The sequence below is a fragment of the Ceratosolen solmsi genome, unplaced genomic scaffold (genome assembly GCF_000503995.2).
Source record: "Ceratosolen solmsi marchali unplaced genomic scaffold, CerSol_1.0 scaffold10, whole genome shotgun sequence".
In the NCBI taxonomy this organism is placed as follows: Eukaryota; Metazoa; Arthropoda; class Insecta; order Hymenoptera; family Agaonidae; genus Ceratosolen; species Ceratosolen solmsi.
This window is the reverse complement of record NW_011948412.1, coordinates 9,777,947-9,796,956: the sequence shown is the minus strand read 5'-3', so window position 1 is coordinate 9,796,956 and position 19,010 is coordinate 9,777,947. Positions and strand designations below refer to the sequence as shown.

General features: G+C 50.3%; 1 protein-coding gene across 1 annotated transcript in view; it reads right to left on the bottom strand.

Annotated features, from left to right (window-relative positions):
- Positions 1-18,356, bottom strand: part of rau (RA domain-containing protein rau) — a 31,067-nt gene extending 12,711 nt beyond the window's left edge. The window contains exons 1-2 of the mRNA XM_011495774.1: positions 18,112-18,356; positions 17,261-17,513 (exon numbers count right to left, since the gene is read on the bottom strand). Of these exons, the coding sequence (XP_011494076.1) occupies positions 17,261-17,464 (204 nt within the window). The 5' untranslated portion in view covers positions 17,465-17,513; positions 18,112-18,356. The remainder of the gene's footprint in view (positions 1-17,260; positions 17,514-18,111) is intronic.
- Positions 18,357-19,010: the final 654 nt, after the last annotated feature.

The window sequence follows — 19,010 nt, the reverse complement described above, 5'->3', positions numbered from 1 at the left end:
CTCTCTCTCTCTCACTCTCTCTCACTCTCTCTCTCTCTCTCTCTCTCTCTCTCTTTCGCTCTTGCGCGCGCGGGCGCACGTTGTTGCGACGGCTTGATTGTTTTAAACGAGAGGAGCTCCGGCCGCACGCGTGCTCGAGGCCCATTACCCGGAGAAACGCTCGCATCCGGCGCGCAAACGAAAGAATGCGAGCACCGACGATCGTACGAGGCGGAAAAAGCTCCGCGCAGTTTTCTTACGCAGTGCCGGCTATCGATTAATTATTATTGGTCGGCGGTGAACGAGTGTTGTTTTCTTTGGGTGAGGTTGGACGTGACGCGGAGGCGGAGAGTCGATCGTAGGACCGTTTATTATACTATTAACGGTCGGTCTTTTTTATGAGCACCCATAGCGAAACCAGGATTGATGGTGTCGGGACAACAAAAGCACGAGCATATGATACGAGGCCGAGGAATTGTTATTATCCGGCTGTGGGAGCTTTTACGGAAACTTGTAAAAAGAGAGGAGGGGCGGAGGGAGTTACTTATTGCGGTAAATATTGTATGCCGACATCGACAAAAGGGACACGTCGCATTAAATAATAATTAATCGATGAAGGATAGATGATCGTTAAGTTCAGGTCTTTAAACCGCGATAATCATATGGATTTAAGACGCTAGAGGATAAGGACAAGGGTATTGTTTACATAATTAGTACGGTAATATCGGAGATGCGTCGTCTACGGAGCATCTGCACGAGATATTAACAGCGACGATGCGCGTTTCGCGGTCGGAAACCAAGAGAGATGGACACAGAGAGCTAGAGAGATAGAGACATAGAGAGAGAGAGAGAGAGAGAGAGAGAGAGAGAAACCCAGACGTACTCACAAACGCTGGACTAATTTGCGTCCGACATTTTATCCACTTGTATGCGCCACCGTGTCGCACGTGATAAGATTTTAATGCAGAAACAGCTTATCTCTCCGTGTCAAAGACTCTCTTTATCTATCTCTCTCTCTCTCTCTCTATTGCCCTCTGTGAATAACACAAGCGAGTCAAATTTCGTACGACTATCGCTACCTTCCCTTCCACATAATCATCGTCGTCTCGGCTATTTCCGAAAGGATATTGCAGCTGCCTCCAAGTAACACCACTGCGGTCTAGGATTTTTCGGGGAAGGCACGGGCGCGAATCGTTAACCGATCGTTAACCACGGGCCGACTCGCCGTTAAGCGATCGTTAAATCAACGATGACTTCCGCGCGCGCGCTAAGGCGACTTAGAATCCAAGGCGCCGACACCTCTTATCGCGCGAGCGACGACGATCGACTTACTCGCTCGACCGATCGAAGCAGCTGCGAAGCGAATTCGAGCAACGGAGCCAGCGAGTCCAGGCCTAAAAATACGCACGACGGCCCCTTTATCCAGCCCGGCGGATTTAATGGCTCTGGGCTAGGTGCTGGGCAGGTGCGGGCGAACCTAAGCTGCGCGGCTCTCGAAGGAGGTCGGTGGGGGCGTTGGAAAAGCCACGTCGAAGTGGTCGACCCCCGGCTCGCGGCCCCTCATCTATTTCCAGCGGACTCTACCGAAGCTATTGTGCGCGACTATCGTAATAAATGGGCGCCGCGGTGCCGCGGTGCCGCGGTGCACCGGGACTTTCAAAACATTCCCAGAACCTCGCTCGAAAATAGTCCGCTCGCGCGAATAGGCCTAGATTCCTCCCGCCGACGGACCTGCATCGTCATATTTTTAGGGAAAATCGTCGTCAAACGAGGGCCGCCCCCGAGCCGTTGCACGCGCGCCTTTAACGCGCGTCACGCCTCGATGAGTTTGTAAACATAAGAGCGGGAACGGGCGTTTTTAAGGTTCCTTGGGATCTAAGGCCGCGCGCGTAGCGCCGACTCCGTATAAATGACAATCTTGTAAGCAGCCGCTTTCTCCGCCGGATTGGCTAGGGAGAGCTCGTCACACGGTACGGCCCTTTCATATTCCCGGATGAATGACGCGATTGTGCGCCGCGCTTGGATTCTGAATTGCGCGTCGATGCACTTGTGTCGGGCCCCGCGCGAAAACGCGGATTAGCGGAATTTTTTCTTCTTTTTTTTTTTTGCGGCTTCGTTGATGTCGCACCGCAGAAAGTGAATTATGAAAAGGAGGTCGGGGAGGAGATAATTCGTCGAGGGACGAACGAACGAATATTACGACCAGATCCTCTGAGCATTATTACGCCTAGCACATTCGTCTCTACGAAATTATGCGCGATTAAGCCATCGGGCCTTGGGGCCCCGATTATCGAAACTCTTTTAACGACGAGATCAGAACAACGAGGCACGATTCATAGGCCATCGTCACGTGTGCTTCCTACGCTTCCGGCCAATCATTCCGAGCACGCGTGCATACACGTACGAGTCCCATTTCCGCTGGTCGGCCGGCCAATGGCCGCTCATCTAAATCGTCCGGTTCGCCGATCCAATAGATTCGGGAAGCCGTGGTATGGAACGAGGCGACCCTACGTAGAGGCATTATTCCTCTTTGGTTATCGGTCAATGGAATCGAGGTCCTGCCCACCAACGCGAACGATTGCCAAAGACAAAGGAGCGGCGCGGAGAGGAGAGGAGAGGAGAGGAGAGGAGAGGAGAGGATAGGCCAGGGTAGGCGAATTTTTAGGATCGACTCTCTCTCTCTCTCTTTCTTTCTTTTGGTTATCGGTCAATGGATTCGAGGTCCTGCCCACCAACGCGAACGATTGCCAAAGACAAAGGAGCGGCGCGGAGAGGAGAGGAGAGGAGAGGAGAGGAGAGGAGAGGATAGGCCAGGGTAGGCGAATTTTTAGGATCGACGAGGCCAATTCTCTTTCATCAGCGCCAATTCAACGATGATACGACGATCGTTGCGTACCCATCGTTCGCTCGAGGGATTCCTTTCTCCCTATCTCCACGTGTCCCGTGCTTGGCCACGTCCCGCTCCTCTAGAAGGATAGTACCGGCTCGAGGAGAGGGGAGGAGGCTGCGTTGTCACGATCTGTTCTCACGGCTGGCAATCGCCGCTTGAGTTTGCATAAGTTTAACAGCGCGAGGCATTATCATCGTGGGCGTGTTGTGTGTACTTTGATACTGCTGCCACGACTTATCGTAGGCCCTGGTGGTAGGGAGGGCAATTCTCTTTACCATTATCTCCATATCTCCGGCGTCTCCTCGATGACCTTACGCCCGTGCGTAAGGGATAAGGGCGAGGAGACGGCCGATAAGAGATTGGCTCGCTTGACGCAAGCCCGGCTTGTAAATTAAGCCTGAAAATATAAATTTTAACGAGCGTTCGTCAGAAATCTAAAGCGCTCGCCCAATATCGACCCTTTATCTCCGCTTATGATCTCCGAGTGCGGAAAAATGCAATCGTTTCGAGCGACTGTGACAAGAGAGAAGAAACGCGTCTCAAAATCGGCGAGATATATTCCCAAGTGAATGAGAGTACTGTTGCGCGAGATATGGCCCGTTAATATCACGGCATTGCCGTTGTTTAACGAAGAAGAAAGATTCGTTTCATTGAATTTACGATAGGAGCTTATCCGCCGAGCTAGCGCGGAGAGCAAGCAACCTCCTTATCTCCGCACATGGAACTTTTTATACACAATATAGGCGATTCATGGCCGGCCGGGCGTAATTTGTTAATAGTCGAGGCCGATTGCGTGCTCCGGGAGTAGCGCGGTCAGCCAATAATCGCCAATCGAGAAGGTTGAGAGAACGCATTGGCCGGAGAGGGGAACAACACACGCCCTAGGTATTGAAGGGCTCTCGAGGTAGAATGCCAGCATTGCGCCATAATACACTTTACCCTACGTGACGGTCGACCTCCGCACGTCAGCGTCTCGCTCGCCCTTTCGACGGTCATGGCTTGTACAGTGAAATCAGCGGCCATCCTCCATGCTCCTTCTCTTATCCCCATAATTGACCATAAAATTAACAGTTCACATTCGTGGCAAAAAGCGATTGAAGGGGCAGGGGCAGGGGGGGGGGAGAAAAAAGATGGTGGAGAAAAAAAAAAGGATCGTGAAGGATGAACCGATTACATTCCGTGGCAAACGGCAGCATCGGTCGCGCGCTTATGTGGGCCGAGTAAGACCGGTCCTAAGGCGCACGCGCGCTCGCTTTTTACGGACCGACATTAACAAGTCGTTCGCCGGTTTCGCTGGAGGCTGGCCGCGAGTAAGGCTATCGGCTATTACGAGGTGCGCCCGCGAAGAAAGCCCGAGGCAGATGCTCGTAGGGTCCCCTTCTCCTCCGATCATAAGGGAAAACGGCCTTTCCGCGCAATTTAATCTTGCTCCCTCTCCTATTACCAGCACCGGAGACTTTAAACAACTCGCGCGGATTATAAACAGGTGGTGGTGGTGGTGGTGGCAGTGGTGGTAATGTTACGGGCGGGCGGGGGAGGATAGTCTATCGTCTAAGGTTGACGGTTTGCCACGGCCGTCCTCGATTCGACGCGACATCAAATCGAATATGTTAAGTTTTCCTAATACCCTCGCTTTTTCCATGACCTCGACCATCCACCATCCCACTCCACCCCGCTCATCCGAATCCGGCACCGCCACTCACTACCGCCGTCAACCAGATCCATCTCCCCTCCCTCCCCCCTGTCATACCCGTCGATCACGCCGTGCTTCTGGCGAAATTCGCGGCGAATTCCAGGAACAACATTCGTCAAAATTTCTTGAGCGCGCATCAATCGCAGGAGGGACAAATGTGTTATGAATGTGCGCCTAATGCCACGAACGTTATATCCCGGGCACTCGTGCACTCGATGGAGCCAGGCATCCTGGTCTCTTTCCCCTTCTTTTCAGCGAGCCCTTGCGGAGAATGGCGAGCATGCAGCCGCAACACGGCGAAAGGAAAAAAGCAAGACGTCGGCGGCAAAAAGAGGCTGGGAGACGTCACGCGAACCTCGAGGGGGATGGCTGCCATCGGTGATGAAAAATTGGATTGGAGCGAGTGCCGCTGATGGCGCTGAAAAAAGTGAGAAGTCGAGAAATCGAAGAGTAGAGCGAAAGCGTATATACGCGATCTCACGGGCGTGTGCTGCGTGCCAGACTTGATTTCTTTTTCTTTCGCGTTCCTCGCTCCCGCTTATTCGTTTCTCCCCTCTCTCTCTCTCTTTCTTTCTTTTTTTTTCGTCCTCCTCAACAGTGGCGATATAAAGTTTTTATGCCCACGAGCCACGGATGAATTATAAGACGAAGGCGAAATTAATTATAACGCCTCGGGGCCATCTACAAAAACGGCTCCTCTTATTTAATTAAGCGAGCTGCCCCCCCGCCTTCGCGAAAATCCAGACGCACAATTCACCGCACAAGCTACGAGGATCCTTTTCTTATTTATTTTAATTTTATAACCCCGATGTTTGGCTGCCTCGCGTAATAATAACTGTTTAAAGCCATTTTATACGCTTTGATGCAAGAAGCGATAGAAGTATACAGATAGAGCGAGAGAGAGAGAGAGAGAGAGAGAGAGCGAGAACAAGGAACCCACGCAATTTAATACCGAGGTCGTTTCGCACGGTAAAAATTACCCATTGATTTAGCCGTAAACGGCACAACATGAACTCGTGTCATCAGCGCTTCTTCACGCGTAGACGCGCGTCGATCGGATGTTGGCCGCGTCGTTAATATTATGCGTGGGTCGAGTCAATTGCATTCCGGGAATCATTTATCCTTGGAGTCGTAGCTTCTGACGAAACTTTGTCGCGCAACTCATTTCAAATTGAAAATCTGCTATTTATTTATGTAGCCAGTCGTCTCGAACGTTGATGGAGTCTAAGCGCACATTAATTTCCAAACGAATAACAGAATTTTTCAATTTGCTCTAATTCGAGCTCTCTTCCCCTACCCTACCCTACCCTACCCCTCGAACCCCTCCCTTCTACAAACCACCCACCGACCCACACATCCCGCTCCGACCCAAGAAACGGGACAGCTCGCTTTTTCTAGGAAAATATCGTTATTTTTATCAAGATGTCGAGATGCACGGCCTCGGCGGCGATGCACGCCAAGAGAATAACGTTTTTTTTTAATGGATACGGCCTTTTTCTAGATAAATTAGACACGCCATTGCTCGATATCGGCTCCTCTTACCCGCGAACATGACGAATTCATGATTATTAAAGGGCAATGAGGATTACATTTTTGCAAACCCCGATTCACTGGCCCCCTCCTAACAACGAGTGGCCAAATCGAATTTTGTTCTCGATCGGTCGTCGAGCGCTACTCCTCGAACAGTAACTACCACAGCTAGTTAGAGACGCCAGTAAAAGAGAGAGAGAGAGAGAGAGAGAGAGAGAGAGAGAAAGCTCGACAAGAAGTTTAATTAATTGAGAAAAGAAAAAAACTTTGCTTTCAAACGTGCTTAGCCCTTCTCTCTCTCTCTCTCTCTCTCTCACTCACTCACTCTCTCTCTCAGTCACTGTCTCTCTCTCTCTCTCTCTCTCTCTCTTTATAAGGATTATAGTATTGGCGTTGAAATTGCAGACTCGAATGACGGACGCTGAGGTAGCGCCCGTAGGATTACGTGGATCCGCATTCAAAGGACGTCTCTCTCTTTCTCTATGGAGACGGATGCTTCCGTGACCGGGCAAGTGCCCTCGAAATTCCAGCTGGCCGCTTTTGTGCAGCGCGTTCATCGTTCGTGCCCTCCTCCTCTTTTTCCCGTCGCCGCCTCCCGCAACATCTGGTTACGCCGCGGATCGACCCTATTTCCTTAGCGATCGCGGTAAAGGCAGATGGCCGCGACATGCGAAACAATGACCGACTGCCTTCTCTCCTTTTATTCGCGGAAGACCGCCCAATACTCGAGGAATAAAGAGGCGCGTCGCGATGCACCAGCTCGCACAATACACAGGACGCGTAAAAGTCCATCGCGGCTCTCCCCTCCTACCCCATACCTCCAACCCCCGCCCCGCCCCCTGCCCTCGCTCCTCCGGCCCCGTCACTTGGTTTAATAAACCAGCGTTCATGTCCCGATGTCCAGACAGACATCGCCGATAATTATCCAGACTCCCGTGTCGTTCGATTAACGACAATGCGCCAGAATATTTCGCCGGTGTTCGTTTATAGTTCGACCGCACGTCCAACGAACGAGCGTAAATCGTTCCAGACGAAGGAGCCTGTCAGTGATAAACAGCCGAATCGCAGGAAGTACCCTCGCCGATAGTACAATGACTGATCGCGGGCTGCTTCCCTACGCGTCTCAACCCCGTCCCATCTCCGCCCCGCCCTCACACAAGCGCGCGAGCCGATTTCCGAGTTCCAGGCCCCGTTATACTCGGCATTAACTAACCCATCGTCATCGATGCTCGCCCCGAACCAGCAACCAACCAAGCCCAAGGATAGGATAGATGGATTTCATGACTATTCCTATCCTTCCACGTCTGGACGTCGAGGCGGCTCTCTCTCTCTCTCTCTCTCTCTCTCTCTTTCTCGCGAACTACTGATCCATGGGCGATCGGCGTAATCCGTTCGCTCGATCAATTACGCAGATAATTGATGGCGGCGTGTGGCTCCTGCCGAATGCACATTGGCCGACACAGACGTTGGCGTGTCAACGGAGCGCCGCGGACAGCGAGAATCATCGTCAACATGTCAATTTACGTGACTCTTTAGGCGGACCTTGGTCCACTCGGCGCATTAATGCCAATTAGCCATGAGTTGGTTCTAATTCGGCTCGTTAGAGAAATCCAGCGTCCGCGAGTGCGGGAGGAGCGTCTCGTCGACGACGAACAAAGAGCCGTCGCCGACGTTGCCATCGTAGCGCGTCGCGTGCTCCGCATCTGCCCCCCCCCACAACCCCCTCCCCGCCATAAACGTCTTCCCTATGACTACAACGACGATGGTGCATCCGCCATAGAAATCCGTAGTAATGACCGGCGCGGGATGAGGCTGTTGTTTGTTGCCTCATCGACGACTCCGCGCCCGAGCGAGAGACGCGCGTGTTACGCAATTGGGTCGCGTAATAGAGACGGGGCCTTGCACACGATGAGACGAGCCGATCGCGTCCCCGCGAGCTTATTTCGTAAGGTGCGCGTGGCCGACCGATCGGCTGGGATCCCCGCGTGCCCGGGGTTTGTCTTCATATCGACCGACGCGTCGGTCGATTAATTGCCACTGCGAAATGGCCGTTAAGTGGCGTTTTGCATTATTCAACGAGCGAGCTGTGAAAATATCTGCGCGTCCCGGTGTCGTGTATCGAACAAAGACGCCCAGCCACGGGGACTTGGCCATGTAAATGAATAAAGTCTTAAAGCGAAGATTAAGTTAAGCTCCATTCGCACAAATGTACATTCGAAGAAATCGCTACGGGATGAAATATTAACTTGGCGTCTCGGGACGAGATTCGACATAATATTTGCCGGCCGAGCGTTCGTTAAGATTTTATTTGCGCTCGCGTCGCATTGGAAGGAGCGAGTATACGAGCACAGGGCAATTTATAAATAGCGTGGCGAAAAGGACGTTAAAGCCGACGGGAATACAAATGATTCGTCAAAGTCGAACCGATACTCGCTGCAGCAGCTTGGGACTCGCGCTCGATTCGTTAGCCGCTGGTACCTGCAGCCGCTGACCTTGGATCGTTTCCCAGTAACGACGTACCAGGACAATATGACGCGTTGTTGTAAGTACGCCATGGGAATAGACAAATAGACTGCCAATGCCAGGATTATTTTTATTTACTCGCGCCCCTTCGCCTCCCTCATTCCACCGATTTTCAACTATATTTCAGCGAGTGAGTGCCAAGGGCCGTTTAATTTATCCATTTGTCATGCACCGGGGATCATGCGTCAACCAATTAATATAAAAAAACAATAATAATTTAAAGGCGTTGGCGGCGGCGGTAGTGGTTGTGGTGGTGGTGGTGGGGGTGGTGGTGGTGGTGGTGGTGGTGGTGGTGGTGGTGGTGGTGGTGGCGGCGATAACGGGGGAGAAAATGAAAAGAAAAGACAATGAAACGAATTGAGAGCGAATAACGGAATGAAAGGACGAGAATAAAAACAGAAAAAAAACATAAAAAAAAACAAAGAGCCAAGAAAAAGAAAGAAAATGATGATATAAATGGAAGAAGCAAAAGAATTGGAGGAAAAAGAAGAAGAAGAAGAAGAAGAAGAAGAAGATGATGAAGAAGATGAAGAAGAAGAAGAAGAAGAAGATGATGAAGAAGAAGAAGAAGAAGTAGCGGAAGGGGGCCGAAACTATATATTCTATTTCGAGATTATGATAGCGTTTGTTCGCTGAGATTTAGTTAAATGGGACTCGGTGGTTAATGAAAAAAAAAGAAAAAAAGTCCCTTTTCCCACTCTTGGTACGGTGGCCCCTTTGCCGAACACGCGGTCACGATCGCCGGTTTTGCCACCCAATACTCGACGAGCAATTGCCAGAGACATTTTTGGTTATGGATTTACCGTTAAAGAAGTGCGGCCGAGAGCATCGAGAATCGAGAAAGTCGGACGCTGCTTCGTCATTCGCCGAATCAGCCGAGTTTTCCGACCGAGGATACGGAGGTATCGCGTACGCGGACACGTAGCCATCCTAAGGGACGACGAATTCAACGCGAATACAAGGATGATGACGCACGACGATAAGATGGGATGACGCGAAATCGCTCATAATTATAATCCAAGACGGCGCGAGTTGAGGCGCCAACACTCATACAGTCAACGAGCTTGAAATAGATGATGGAGATGTCGGTAATTGGTCCGGGGTTTGGGCGGGCGGGAGAGGCGATAGGGAGGCTAACGGACCACTGGAATGCCTCCCGCTGATTTATACTACAGGCTGACGGTTTCTACACCTCTGGCAATATGTAAACAGTGGTACACCCGCAGGGGCCGTGAGAGTTAAGACAGTTAGGTCTCTCTCTCTCTCTCTCTCTCTCTCTCATCTTACAGAAAGCCCTTACCTAAGATCCTTTAGCGATGAGCAAATCTTTGCAGGGGAAAAAATCGTGGAGAGCGACGGTAAGCGAATAGCCGACATGGATTTTTTCTCACTAAGATTACTAAAAAGAGCCGAGATATAGTGGCGCGACGATAATTTACGAGGCAAAGTGATTATATTTTTATGTGTGGCTGTTACGGTAGGGGTCGGCGAGCTATTTTAATACGCAAATGATATTATAACGTTACAAATCGCGCATAAAATGAATAATAATTATTGCCACGGGAGGCCCGGCAACCATTAATAAAGCGATTTCAATAATATTAATTTGAAGGAATGAAAGGCAAACGAGACACTCGAGCAATTAACGCATACCCTATCGCGCCACCAACACACACTCCTTCGTCAACTGTCATTATTTGTACGGCTTGTTATTTCTTGTTCTTATATTCTTTTTTCATTTGATTGCACACTTTCATACTGCTCGAGCACACGTATATAACTCGTATGCAATATCCTATGTAGCTCAGCGCACCTTTTGAAATTTAAATGACCTTCCGGGGCAGGCCGGAAAGCCCACACGTGCGCTATTCACCCACGCGGCTATCGCGCGGCTTTACATAATTCCAACTTGGCCGCATATTTGATTCGATGATAGAAAAGTAGCTCGTGTACCTTTGAGAAAACTAAGTGTTTACTTTGGCGCATGGAGAGAGCGAGAGCGAGAGTGAAAGAGAGAGAGAGAGAGAGAGAGAGAGAGAGAGAGAGAGAGAGCGAGAGTGAAAGAGAGAGAGAGAGAGAGAGAGAGAGAGAGAGAGAGAGAGAGCGAGAGTGAAAGAGAGAGAGAGAGAGAGAGAGAGAGAGAGAGAGAGAGAGAGCGAGAGTGAAAGAGAGAGAGAGAGAGAGAGAGAGAGAGAGAGAGAGAGAGAGCGAGAGTGAAAGAGAGAGAGAGAGAGAGAGAGAGAGAGAGAGAGAGAGAGAGCGAGAGTGAAAGAGAGAGAGAGAGAGAGAGAGAGAGAGAGAGAGAGAGAGAGCGAGAGTGAAAGAGAGAGAGAGAGAGAGAGAGAGAGAGAGAGAGAGAGAGAGCGAGAGTGAAAGAGAGAGAGAGAGAGAGAGAGAGAGAGAGAGAGAGAGAGAGCGAGAGTGAAAGAGAGAGAGAGAGAGAGAGAGAGAGAGAGAGAGAGAGAGAGCGAGAGTGAAAGAGAGAGAGAGAGAGAGAGAGAGAGAGCGAGAGTGAAAGAGAGAGAGCGAGAGAGAGCGAGAGAGAGAGCGAGAGAGAGCGAGAGAGAGAGCGAGAGAGAGAGTGAGAGGGGGGGGGGGTCGTTGAGCCTGGGGGTCATCGATATGAGGGATCATCCTTGGCTCTGAGCAGGAACCACCGCATACAAGTTATATCCTGATTAGTGGCGATTGTGAGGCATTTAATTGCAGCAAATGGCCTCGCAACTACGCCGGGATGCGGGTGCGTCGTGCGCAATGAACGCGACAAACAGACTTTATTCAATCGACTTGTGCTTCCTGCTTCCTACGGGTAATAAAAAAAAAATATCATCGGCACTAGACGCTTCCGTAATGATTGATGTAGCCCTTTTTATCATCTTTATCATCGAAATACGTAATAGTCACCGAGGATGATGTGTATCGTTGTTGTCGTTGTTGTCGTTGTTGTCGTTGTTGTTGTCGTTGTTGTTGTCATTGCTGTTGTTGGTGCTGGTGCTGCTATCGTTGTATTTTCGTTCTCGTGTTCTGTTTAGACTTTTGCCAAATAGGTCAAACGACGATTATCGAGGACATTAGTCCCGAGGGGCGACGTAACGAGCAATTCAACAAGAGCGCATTGACTATTTCGCGTACAATGTGATATTATGCTAATACGATGATTGAGACGGTATTGGCCGAGGCTCGAGCCAAAGAGGTTGAGGTAAAGGAAGCGCGATCGCGAACAAGTGAATTTTTTTACTTGCAAATTGCTCGCGCTCCCAATGTCGAACGACGAATTCTTTCTCCTTCCTTTGTCTCCTGCCTCGTTGATTTTGCAAAATGCATAATACGCAGGGCCTGTCGGCGGTGCGATTTCCAAGGTGCAGCGGCCCGTGAATTCATTCTACTTGGGAATTCGCCCTTCCTTCGTCTTGAGCGACCTTCGCGATACTCATCCCATGTAACAGTCGGCGAGCGTTGGTACTAACGATGCACCCGCACTTTCACAAATACTCTCCACCACAAATTCTTCTGCCGGACGTAGTACCGACAAAGGCGGGGCTCTAATCGTGGGTCAGGTACGACGGATCGGGCATTCGCTTCGGAAAAGCAAGGCTCTGCTCCAATGACACTCTGATTATTACGGTCGACCCTAAATGTCGCTTACCAAGTCAACTATAGGAAACCCGAGGGTAGAGGAGCCGTAAGGTCGGCGGCGTTAGCGCCGCTTCCGACTCGAGCAGCACAAGTAGATCAACGGTGTAGCGGCGCACGTAGCGATTACTGGATTCGGCTGAAAGAGAAAGAGCTCGCGTCCGGTAATGCTGCCGGCCATACCACAAAAGGTATTCTAGCAGTTCAAAGGCGCGCCACATGGTCGGAGCGACTCGATCGATGAGGTAATCGAGATCCAGCCGTGCTCGTCCGTCTCGGTCATTCATCGAGTGCACGTGCAGTGCACGGAGCACGTGCCGCGGTAGATAAAGAATGCTGGACCAACGATCGACTCTGCGATTGATGGATGCAAGAGTGGCAGGAGGTCAGGTACCCCAAAGGGTCCAGTGGAGCGCAACGGCTCGGCTTCCGGCCCACAGTCGTCAACATGGAACTAGTACGGGCGGGTAGGGGCCGGGCCGGGCCGGGCCGGGCTGGGCCCTATTGATTACTAGACGGAAGAAGGATGGCGGAAGGGTAGCAGATATCGAGATTTTTAAACGCTTGTAAATTAGAGAAAGAGAGAGAGTTGAGTAGAGTAGAGTAGAGTGATCGATTTGTCAGAGAAATCAGTGATCTAGGCTGCTAGGATTTTCTCTATCTCGCTTATTCATGGCGGCTAATTTCGACTTCAGGACTTTTCAATTCCCGGAGAAATAGTGACTGAATACTCGCTTTTCATTAGGCGCGAAAATCCGGTCTCGACGGCAACATCAAGAAAATCGAGGATCGCGAGAACAATGGAGGCTAGCATTGCGCAAGAGCGATTCTTCATGGATGCAGAAGAATTAAAATAAAAGTGCGCGAAGGACATCGCGATCCTTGCGAGATATTTTTCGCTACATCTGCCCGTGTAATGTACGCGGCGGCATTGTTGGCGTGGAGTCGCGTACAGAGGGAGAAAAGAAAAACCGGAAGCACGGGCCGGCGCACTCATCGCGCGGATATTGCAAGGGCAGAGGGAACGAGAAAGAGAGAGAGAGAGAGAGAGAGAGAGAGAGAGAGAGAGAGAGAGAGAGTATGATGGAGAAGGAGGTCGTGTCTCTCTTGCTTACGCGCGATCAGTACCGGAACGAATCGCGCCTGCTACAACTGTATGCTGTAATACGACTTTACTGGCTGTTGTTCTCCCTCACAAATCAAGTTCATGTTTTTGTCGTCCTCTCTCTCTCTCTCTCTCTCTCTCTCATACGCCCATCGACCCACACACACACACACCCTTTACATTACAAGACAAATACGACGTCGGACAGTTTGACGTATTATTGTTGTAACTTTAGTAATTTATACCCTGCCAATGGAGATTCTTCATTTGTCATTTGTAACGATAAACAATTTGGTAATATATAATCGTAATACCACTTCACATTCTTAACTAATATTAAATTAACTAATTGTTAATTCGCGATCGAGTTAATGAGAGAGGCTAATTGAAATATACCATTGAAAAAATGCTTAATAAATAGGTAATAAGAAAACTGGATGATTCGATGAACGTCAAATTTTCACCCGCAGTGATGCTAGAATAGCTCGGTAATACCAGTGAATTTCTCGAAACTGCCATTAAATTCTTTTAACCCATGACGCAAATTCACGCGAGCGTACTTCCCAATATTCGCGTAATAAAGTATTGGCGGGAGAAGGGAATCGTGAGAAGTGCTGGCAATTCCATTTACGTAATGTCCAAGACGGCCACTGGGTCGTAAGCCTCGTGGTCTTATGGCATAACTCGTTGTCCCCAGGCCAACCGGATTCAATCGCAGTTGGGGCTCGAGGACGTTTATCGGCAACAGGTGCCGCGAATATTAATGTGTAAGCGCACGTTGATCGTATTTGCCTCTTTGCCCACATTGCCCACATTGCCCGCGTGCAATCGTTAAAGAATAATCCATCGCTTAAGCTCCACATTTTGTAAATCTTGATCTTGATTGACGTTCGCAGGGGTGAGATCGTCGAGACCCATTGGCATTATTTCAGATATTCGATTCGGATATTCGTTTGCTTATGATAATTAATGGTACGAGCGCCAATGAGCAATTTATTGAAAATATTTACAAGTGTTAGTCAGTGGTAAGAGAGTAGGAATCATTGTACTCGTATACAGCCGAGCCGGACTTTGTGGTTTCTTTGTTACGATCTCGAGTAAATAAGCATACGCTTAATGATTCATTTAAGAAACTTGCATATTAAAAATTTGGCACCGTAATCACCCCCTACCACCTTCACCCCGCCACACTAATTAATTCGATCTATTTATGGTATGCTCGCATTTAATAGGTCAATTGTTTTTATATTTATCGTTTCATAATATAAGGCTATACGATCACTTGAAATGTATCCGATGACTATTCTTTTTTCATTACTTTAACCATAAGTGTAAGAACACGGCGTAGCATCGATCTGATCTAAAAACATAATCACTTGAGATGCAAGAGATAAGAAATATGTTTCTTTTTTTTCTCTTTTTTCTACGTAGCGCATTAGGCTGCGCACTGGATGCGTAATACTAATTTATTATTTACCAAAGCTCGAATACGAGTAGTATTTCACGTTACGAATAGGAATGTAATACGAAAATTGAGCGAATAGTAACTACAAAAAAAAAAGAAAACAAAACAAAAAACAAAACAAAACAAAACAAAGCAAAAGATAAGAAACGAAGGAAAGGAGAGAGAAATAACTGCAAAGCATCCCGTTCGACGTTTTAATCCATCGAAACTTGACTTTCGCTCGATTTGTCAATGATGCCGCCGCGGGCTTCGCTTTAAATTGCGCAAATTTTCAAATAGGGGGAGTAGCCTTAAAAAACAGGGTATTAACAGTGTGTGTATTACTTTTATCGGGCCTGTAAACAAAAAGATCATAAAACTAGAGCTTTAGCACCAGATGCCTTTTTAATTCTGTTGGTTGGCTGGGATGTGCGACGAGTCGGAGCGAGAAGTTCTCACAGAAAGCATTTCTCGCTGGTCCCTTTGAAACAAAAACGACGATGAGCCGGCGTATTGCGCGCGCGCCTCTGCGCCTCTCCCCCTCCCGATGAAAAGGCACTTGTATATTTCGAGGAGTGAAAAGTACGCGACGACTCGCGTTTCTCCTCCTCTCTCGCGCCGGACATAACTTCCGGTCCGATCGCCCTTTCCCTCCACGCCTTCGTTTCCCAATCGCGGGTCCTTTCCACGCCGAGCTTACGTCAAATGACGAATAGCGGCCGATAAAATTTGTTTACATTTTTATACCGACGCAGAAGCTCGTGGAAAGCAGTCGTGGCCATGATCTTATGGGCAAATAAACTCGCGCGCGTAACCAGCCAAATCGTCGCGAATGGAATTTACGCTACGGAAACGACGTCTTTACACGCTCAACTATTACTATAAAGATAACAATTGAAAATTACGACGAAAGTTACAGCACCCCCGACCACCACTAAAACACACAAGCACATTATTAATTAGCCTGACTCTCGAGGCATTACCACAAATCTTTCTCTTTCTCACTCTCTCACTCTCTCTCTCACTCACTCTCTCTCTCTCTCTCTCTCTCTCTCTATCTCTCGGGTATTCTGAGAGTTGCAGCAGCGAATGTCAAAAGCTGCCGCACGCCAAGCTCCAAATGGAAAAGTAAATACGCCATCGGTAATCCTGCATCCGTTGTCTCCCCTCTGCTCCATCAAAGCCCACTTTCCTCCGATATAATAAAGTCCTCGAAGGTCCCCTCGTGTTGCGCATACGGTATGCAAAGTTACGGAAAAAAGGGCAGCGGCAACACATGTAACGAAAGCCGGAGACACGGCTCACGATGAGACGCAAAGACAGACAGACAGACAAATAGACAGAGAGAGAGAGAGAGAGAGAGAGAGAGAGAATGCGGGCGTGTTCGTGTGTACATGCGTGTGGAGTGCAGTGGAGCGAGTGGAAGGGTGGTCGTGCGGAGGGAACTGGGTGGGATAAAGGGAGCGGGGAAGATAGAAGTGGGCGAGGGTGAGATGGATAGATAGATAGATAGATCGAGGCTTACGAGCTTTTATATACCTAGGAGATGTATATACACGCGAGATTCACACCGCTCTGGATATATTTCACAACTCTCTCCAACTCTCTCGGGCACCAGTAGCAACGCTTCAAGATAGAGAGAGAGATAGAGAGAGAGAGAGAGAGAGAGAGAGTGAGTGAGTGAGTGAGTGAGGAGGAGCGCGGGAGTTCTCGAGGAGATCGAGTTACTTGGCGCGCAAAAAGGACACGAAACCACACGACACATTGCACTCGCTAACTGGCCTCACCCGGCTGATCGTGAGAAATCGAAGAGCCCAGCTACCGCTCGGCTTCCCAATGCGACAGACTTTGTTTTCCGATTTATCGTTTATTTTTTTATTTTCTTTCTCTCTCTCTCTCTCTCTCTCTCTCTCGCTCCCTCTCTCTTTCTCCTCCTTCTCATCCTCTTCTTCATTTTCTCCTCCCTCGCGCCGATCGTCTGCTTCTTCTCAGAGTTTTAAACGACATTCCAGCGGGGTCGCAACGCGACACGTTTTTTCATTCCTCCACACCCACACCCACGCGCGTGCGCGCATACACACACACACACACACACACACACACCACACACATCCCAGCCCGCACATAATAAACGCAAAGCGAGAGAAGAACACTTAGTGACATCGTAAATAAGTACAGCTGGCTCAATTAATTTCAATCTGTTTTGCCTAGTTATTCGCCTCGTGATGTCAGCCGATTAATATTCCGACGCATACGCGTTAAACATTACGCCTCTCGTGTACCACTCCCACCCCCACCCCTCCTCCACCTTCCGACTCAACAGGACGCGCCGAGACACGCGGCATTGTCATTGAGCCCGTCGGCTCGGTCGCGCATCCCAAGCGAACGCACTGGAAACCGGGAGAATCGCCGGTGCCGGAGCGGTCTCGCGCTCATAATCATTGGGCATATATTGTCACTGACCTGCTGGGCTGCGCCGTCGGCACTCGAGAAGCTGGAGAGGCCGGTGAGGGGTGCGAGCGAGGCGCAAGACGACGCCCTCGAGGGTGGTGGTGTATGGCCAGGACTGGGGCTGCCACTTCCGCAACTGGAGGCGCCGCCGCTCGAGGCCAGGCTCACACTGTCGGCGCGACCCCGCCACGGCGACACCGACACGTGCTTCAGCATGCCGTCGTATGTTCCTGTTGACGATGACGTTCCTCCTGCCGCTCTCTCCCTGTAAAAGCGTGATCGCCTCGTTAGCGAGATCCCCAAGGATACGACGGACCTCGCGCACCCTGTCTTCCGTACGAGCGAGCATCGCGAGCGGCCCCTTTCATCACCGTCCAGCTTTCGCTCCGAAGCGGAAGTTTCGCTTCCTCGGAAAGCTTTGTCACCGGTCAAGGGGCGCGTCAAAATCCTACCCCATCGTCCTCAAAAACATCCCCGCCCACGATTTCCCACTTTAGAGCGCCTATTCACTCTTATGCTTATACCTTCCACGATGCAATCACCCACCATCTCAGCATCCCATATAACCCGGGACTCCGTCGCCGTTCCTGCGATTCTAGCTCACGTAGTCACGTTACGCGTAGGCGTAGGCGTTATTGTGACGGACGGGAGCGCGAGAAAGTCGCGCCACGCGGGCTAGTGGTCTTCGCGATCACGTGACAATTGGACGATTGCCGAGGACGGCAGCCCAGGAGCACGCGGAGAACTTATCGCCGTCCCTCAGCTGGCTGCACCACCAATCGCACGACAATACCCGATTAAATGACGAAAGGACACTCGAAAGACAGGTGTTATATGGCCCAGTCGATGCTCCTCTTTCTTACCGTCACCGAAGCGTGCGTCCAGGTCCCGGGTGCCGGCTCTGTCGAAGCTCCTCGTTACAACCGCCCGTCAATGCACGCAGCTCGTGTTTGCCTGGCAAACGAGCGTCATCGAACGGCGGACCATGACGAGTTGTCGCGCGCTTTATCACTGGCTCAGACGACTGGCGGTGCGTGTGCGCGTAGTCCGGACTCGCGCGGCGCTCGATTACGACTGAGGCCACGCCGGAGGTACGAGCGCGCCTTCACCGCCGACGCCGACCTTCCTGGCGGGGGCGTCTGGGACCGTCGCTACGACTACCACTACCACTACCACTACCACCACTACAACCACCACTACTGCTACTACTATAGACGCCGCCGCCGCCGTTCCCGCCGCTGCCACCGCCACCGCTGCAACAGCAACAGCAGCAGCAACAGCAACAGCAGCAATTCGCAGTGGGGGCGAGGGCGATGGCGGCGGAAGGGAGTGGGGTAGAGCGCGCGTGGACCGAAAGTTGGAACGAGTGGCCCTCGAGAGCTACTCTTCCTTTTTTCTTTTTTTTTTTTTATAGATCCGCTTACCTCCTACGCTCGTCGCTGGCTCCTTCGGTGCGCCCCGACGCTATAAACGTGGCCGCGGTAGCCTAATAAACTTATCGCTCCAACTCCTTGCGCGTTATACCGTCTTTTAAAAGTTCGCCTGCTGTCTCGCTCGTCTCTTTTCGTCATTGCGATTATCGTTATTCTCTCCACCTCCCTCCCTTACGCTCTAACCCCGTACCACCTACCCCCCAATCACATCCTATCCCTCTTTACGCACTTCCGGACACTTGCACTTTTAATTACACGCTGGCTCATCGACGGCTTTACCCCCTCGTAATCAATGCCTCCGATTGGAATATTCGACGAAATCGAAAATT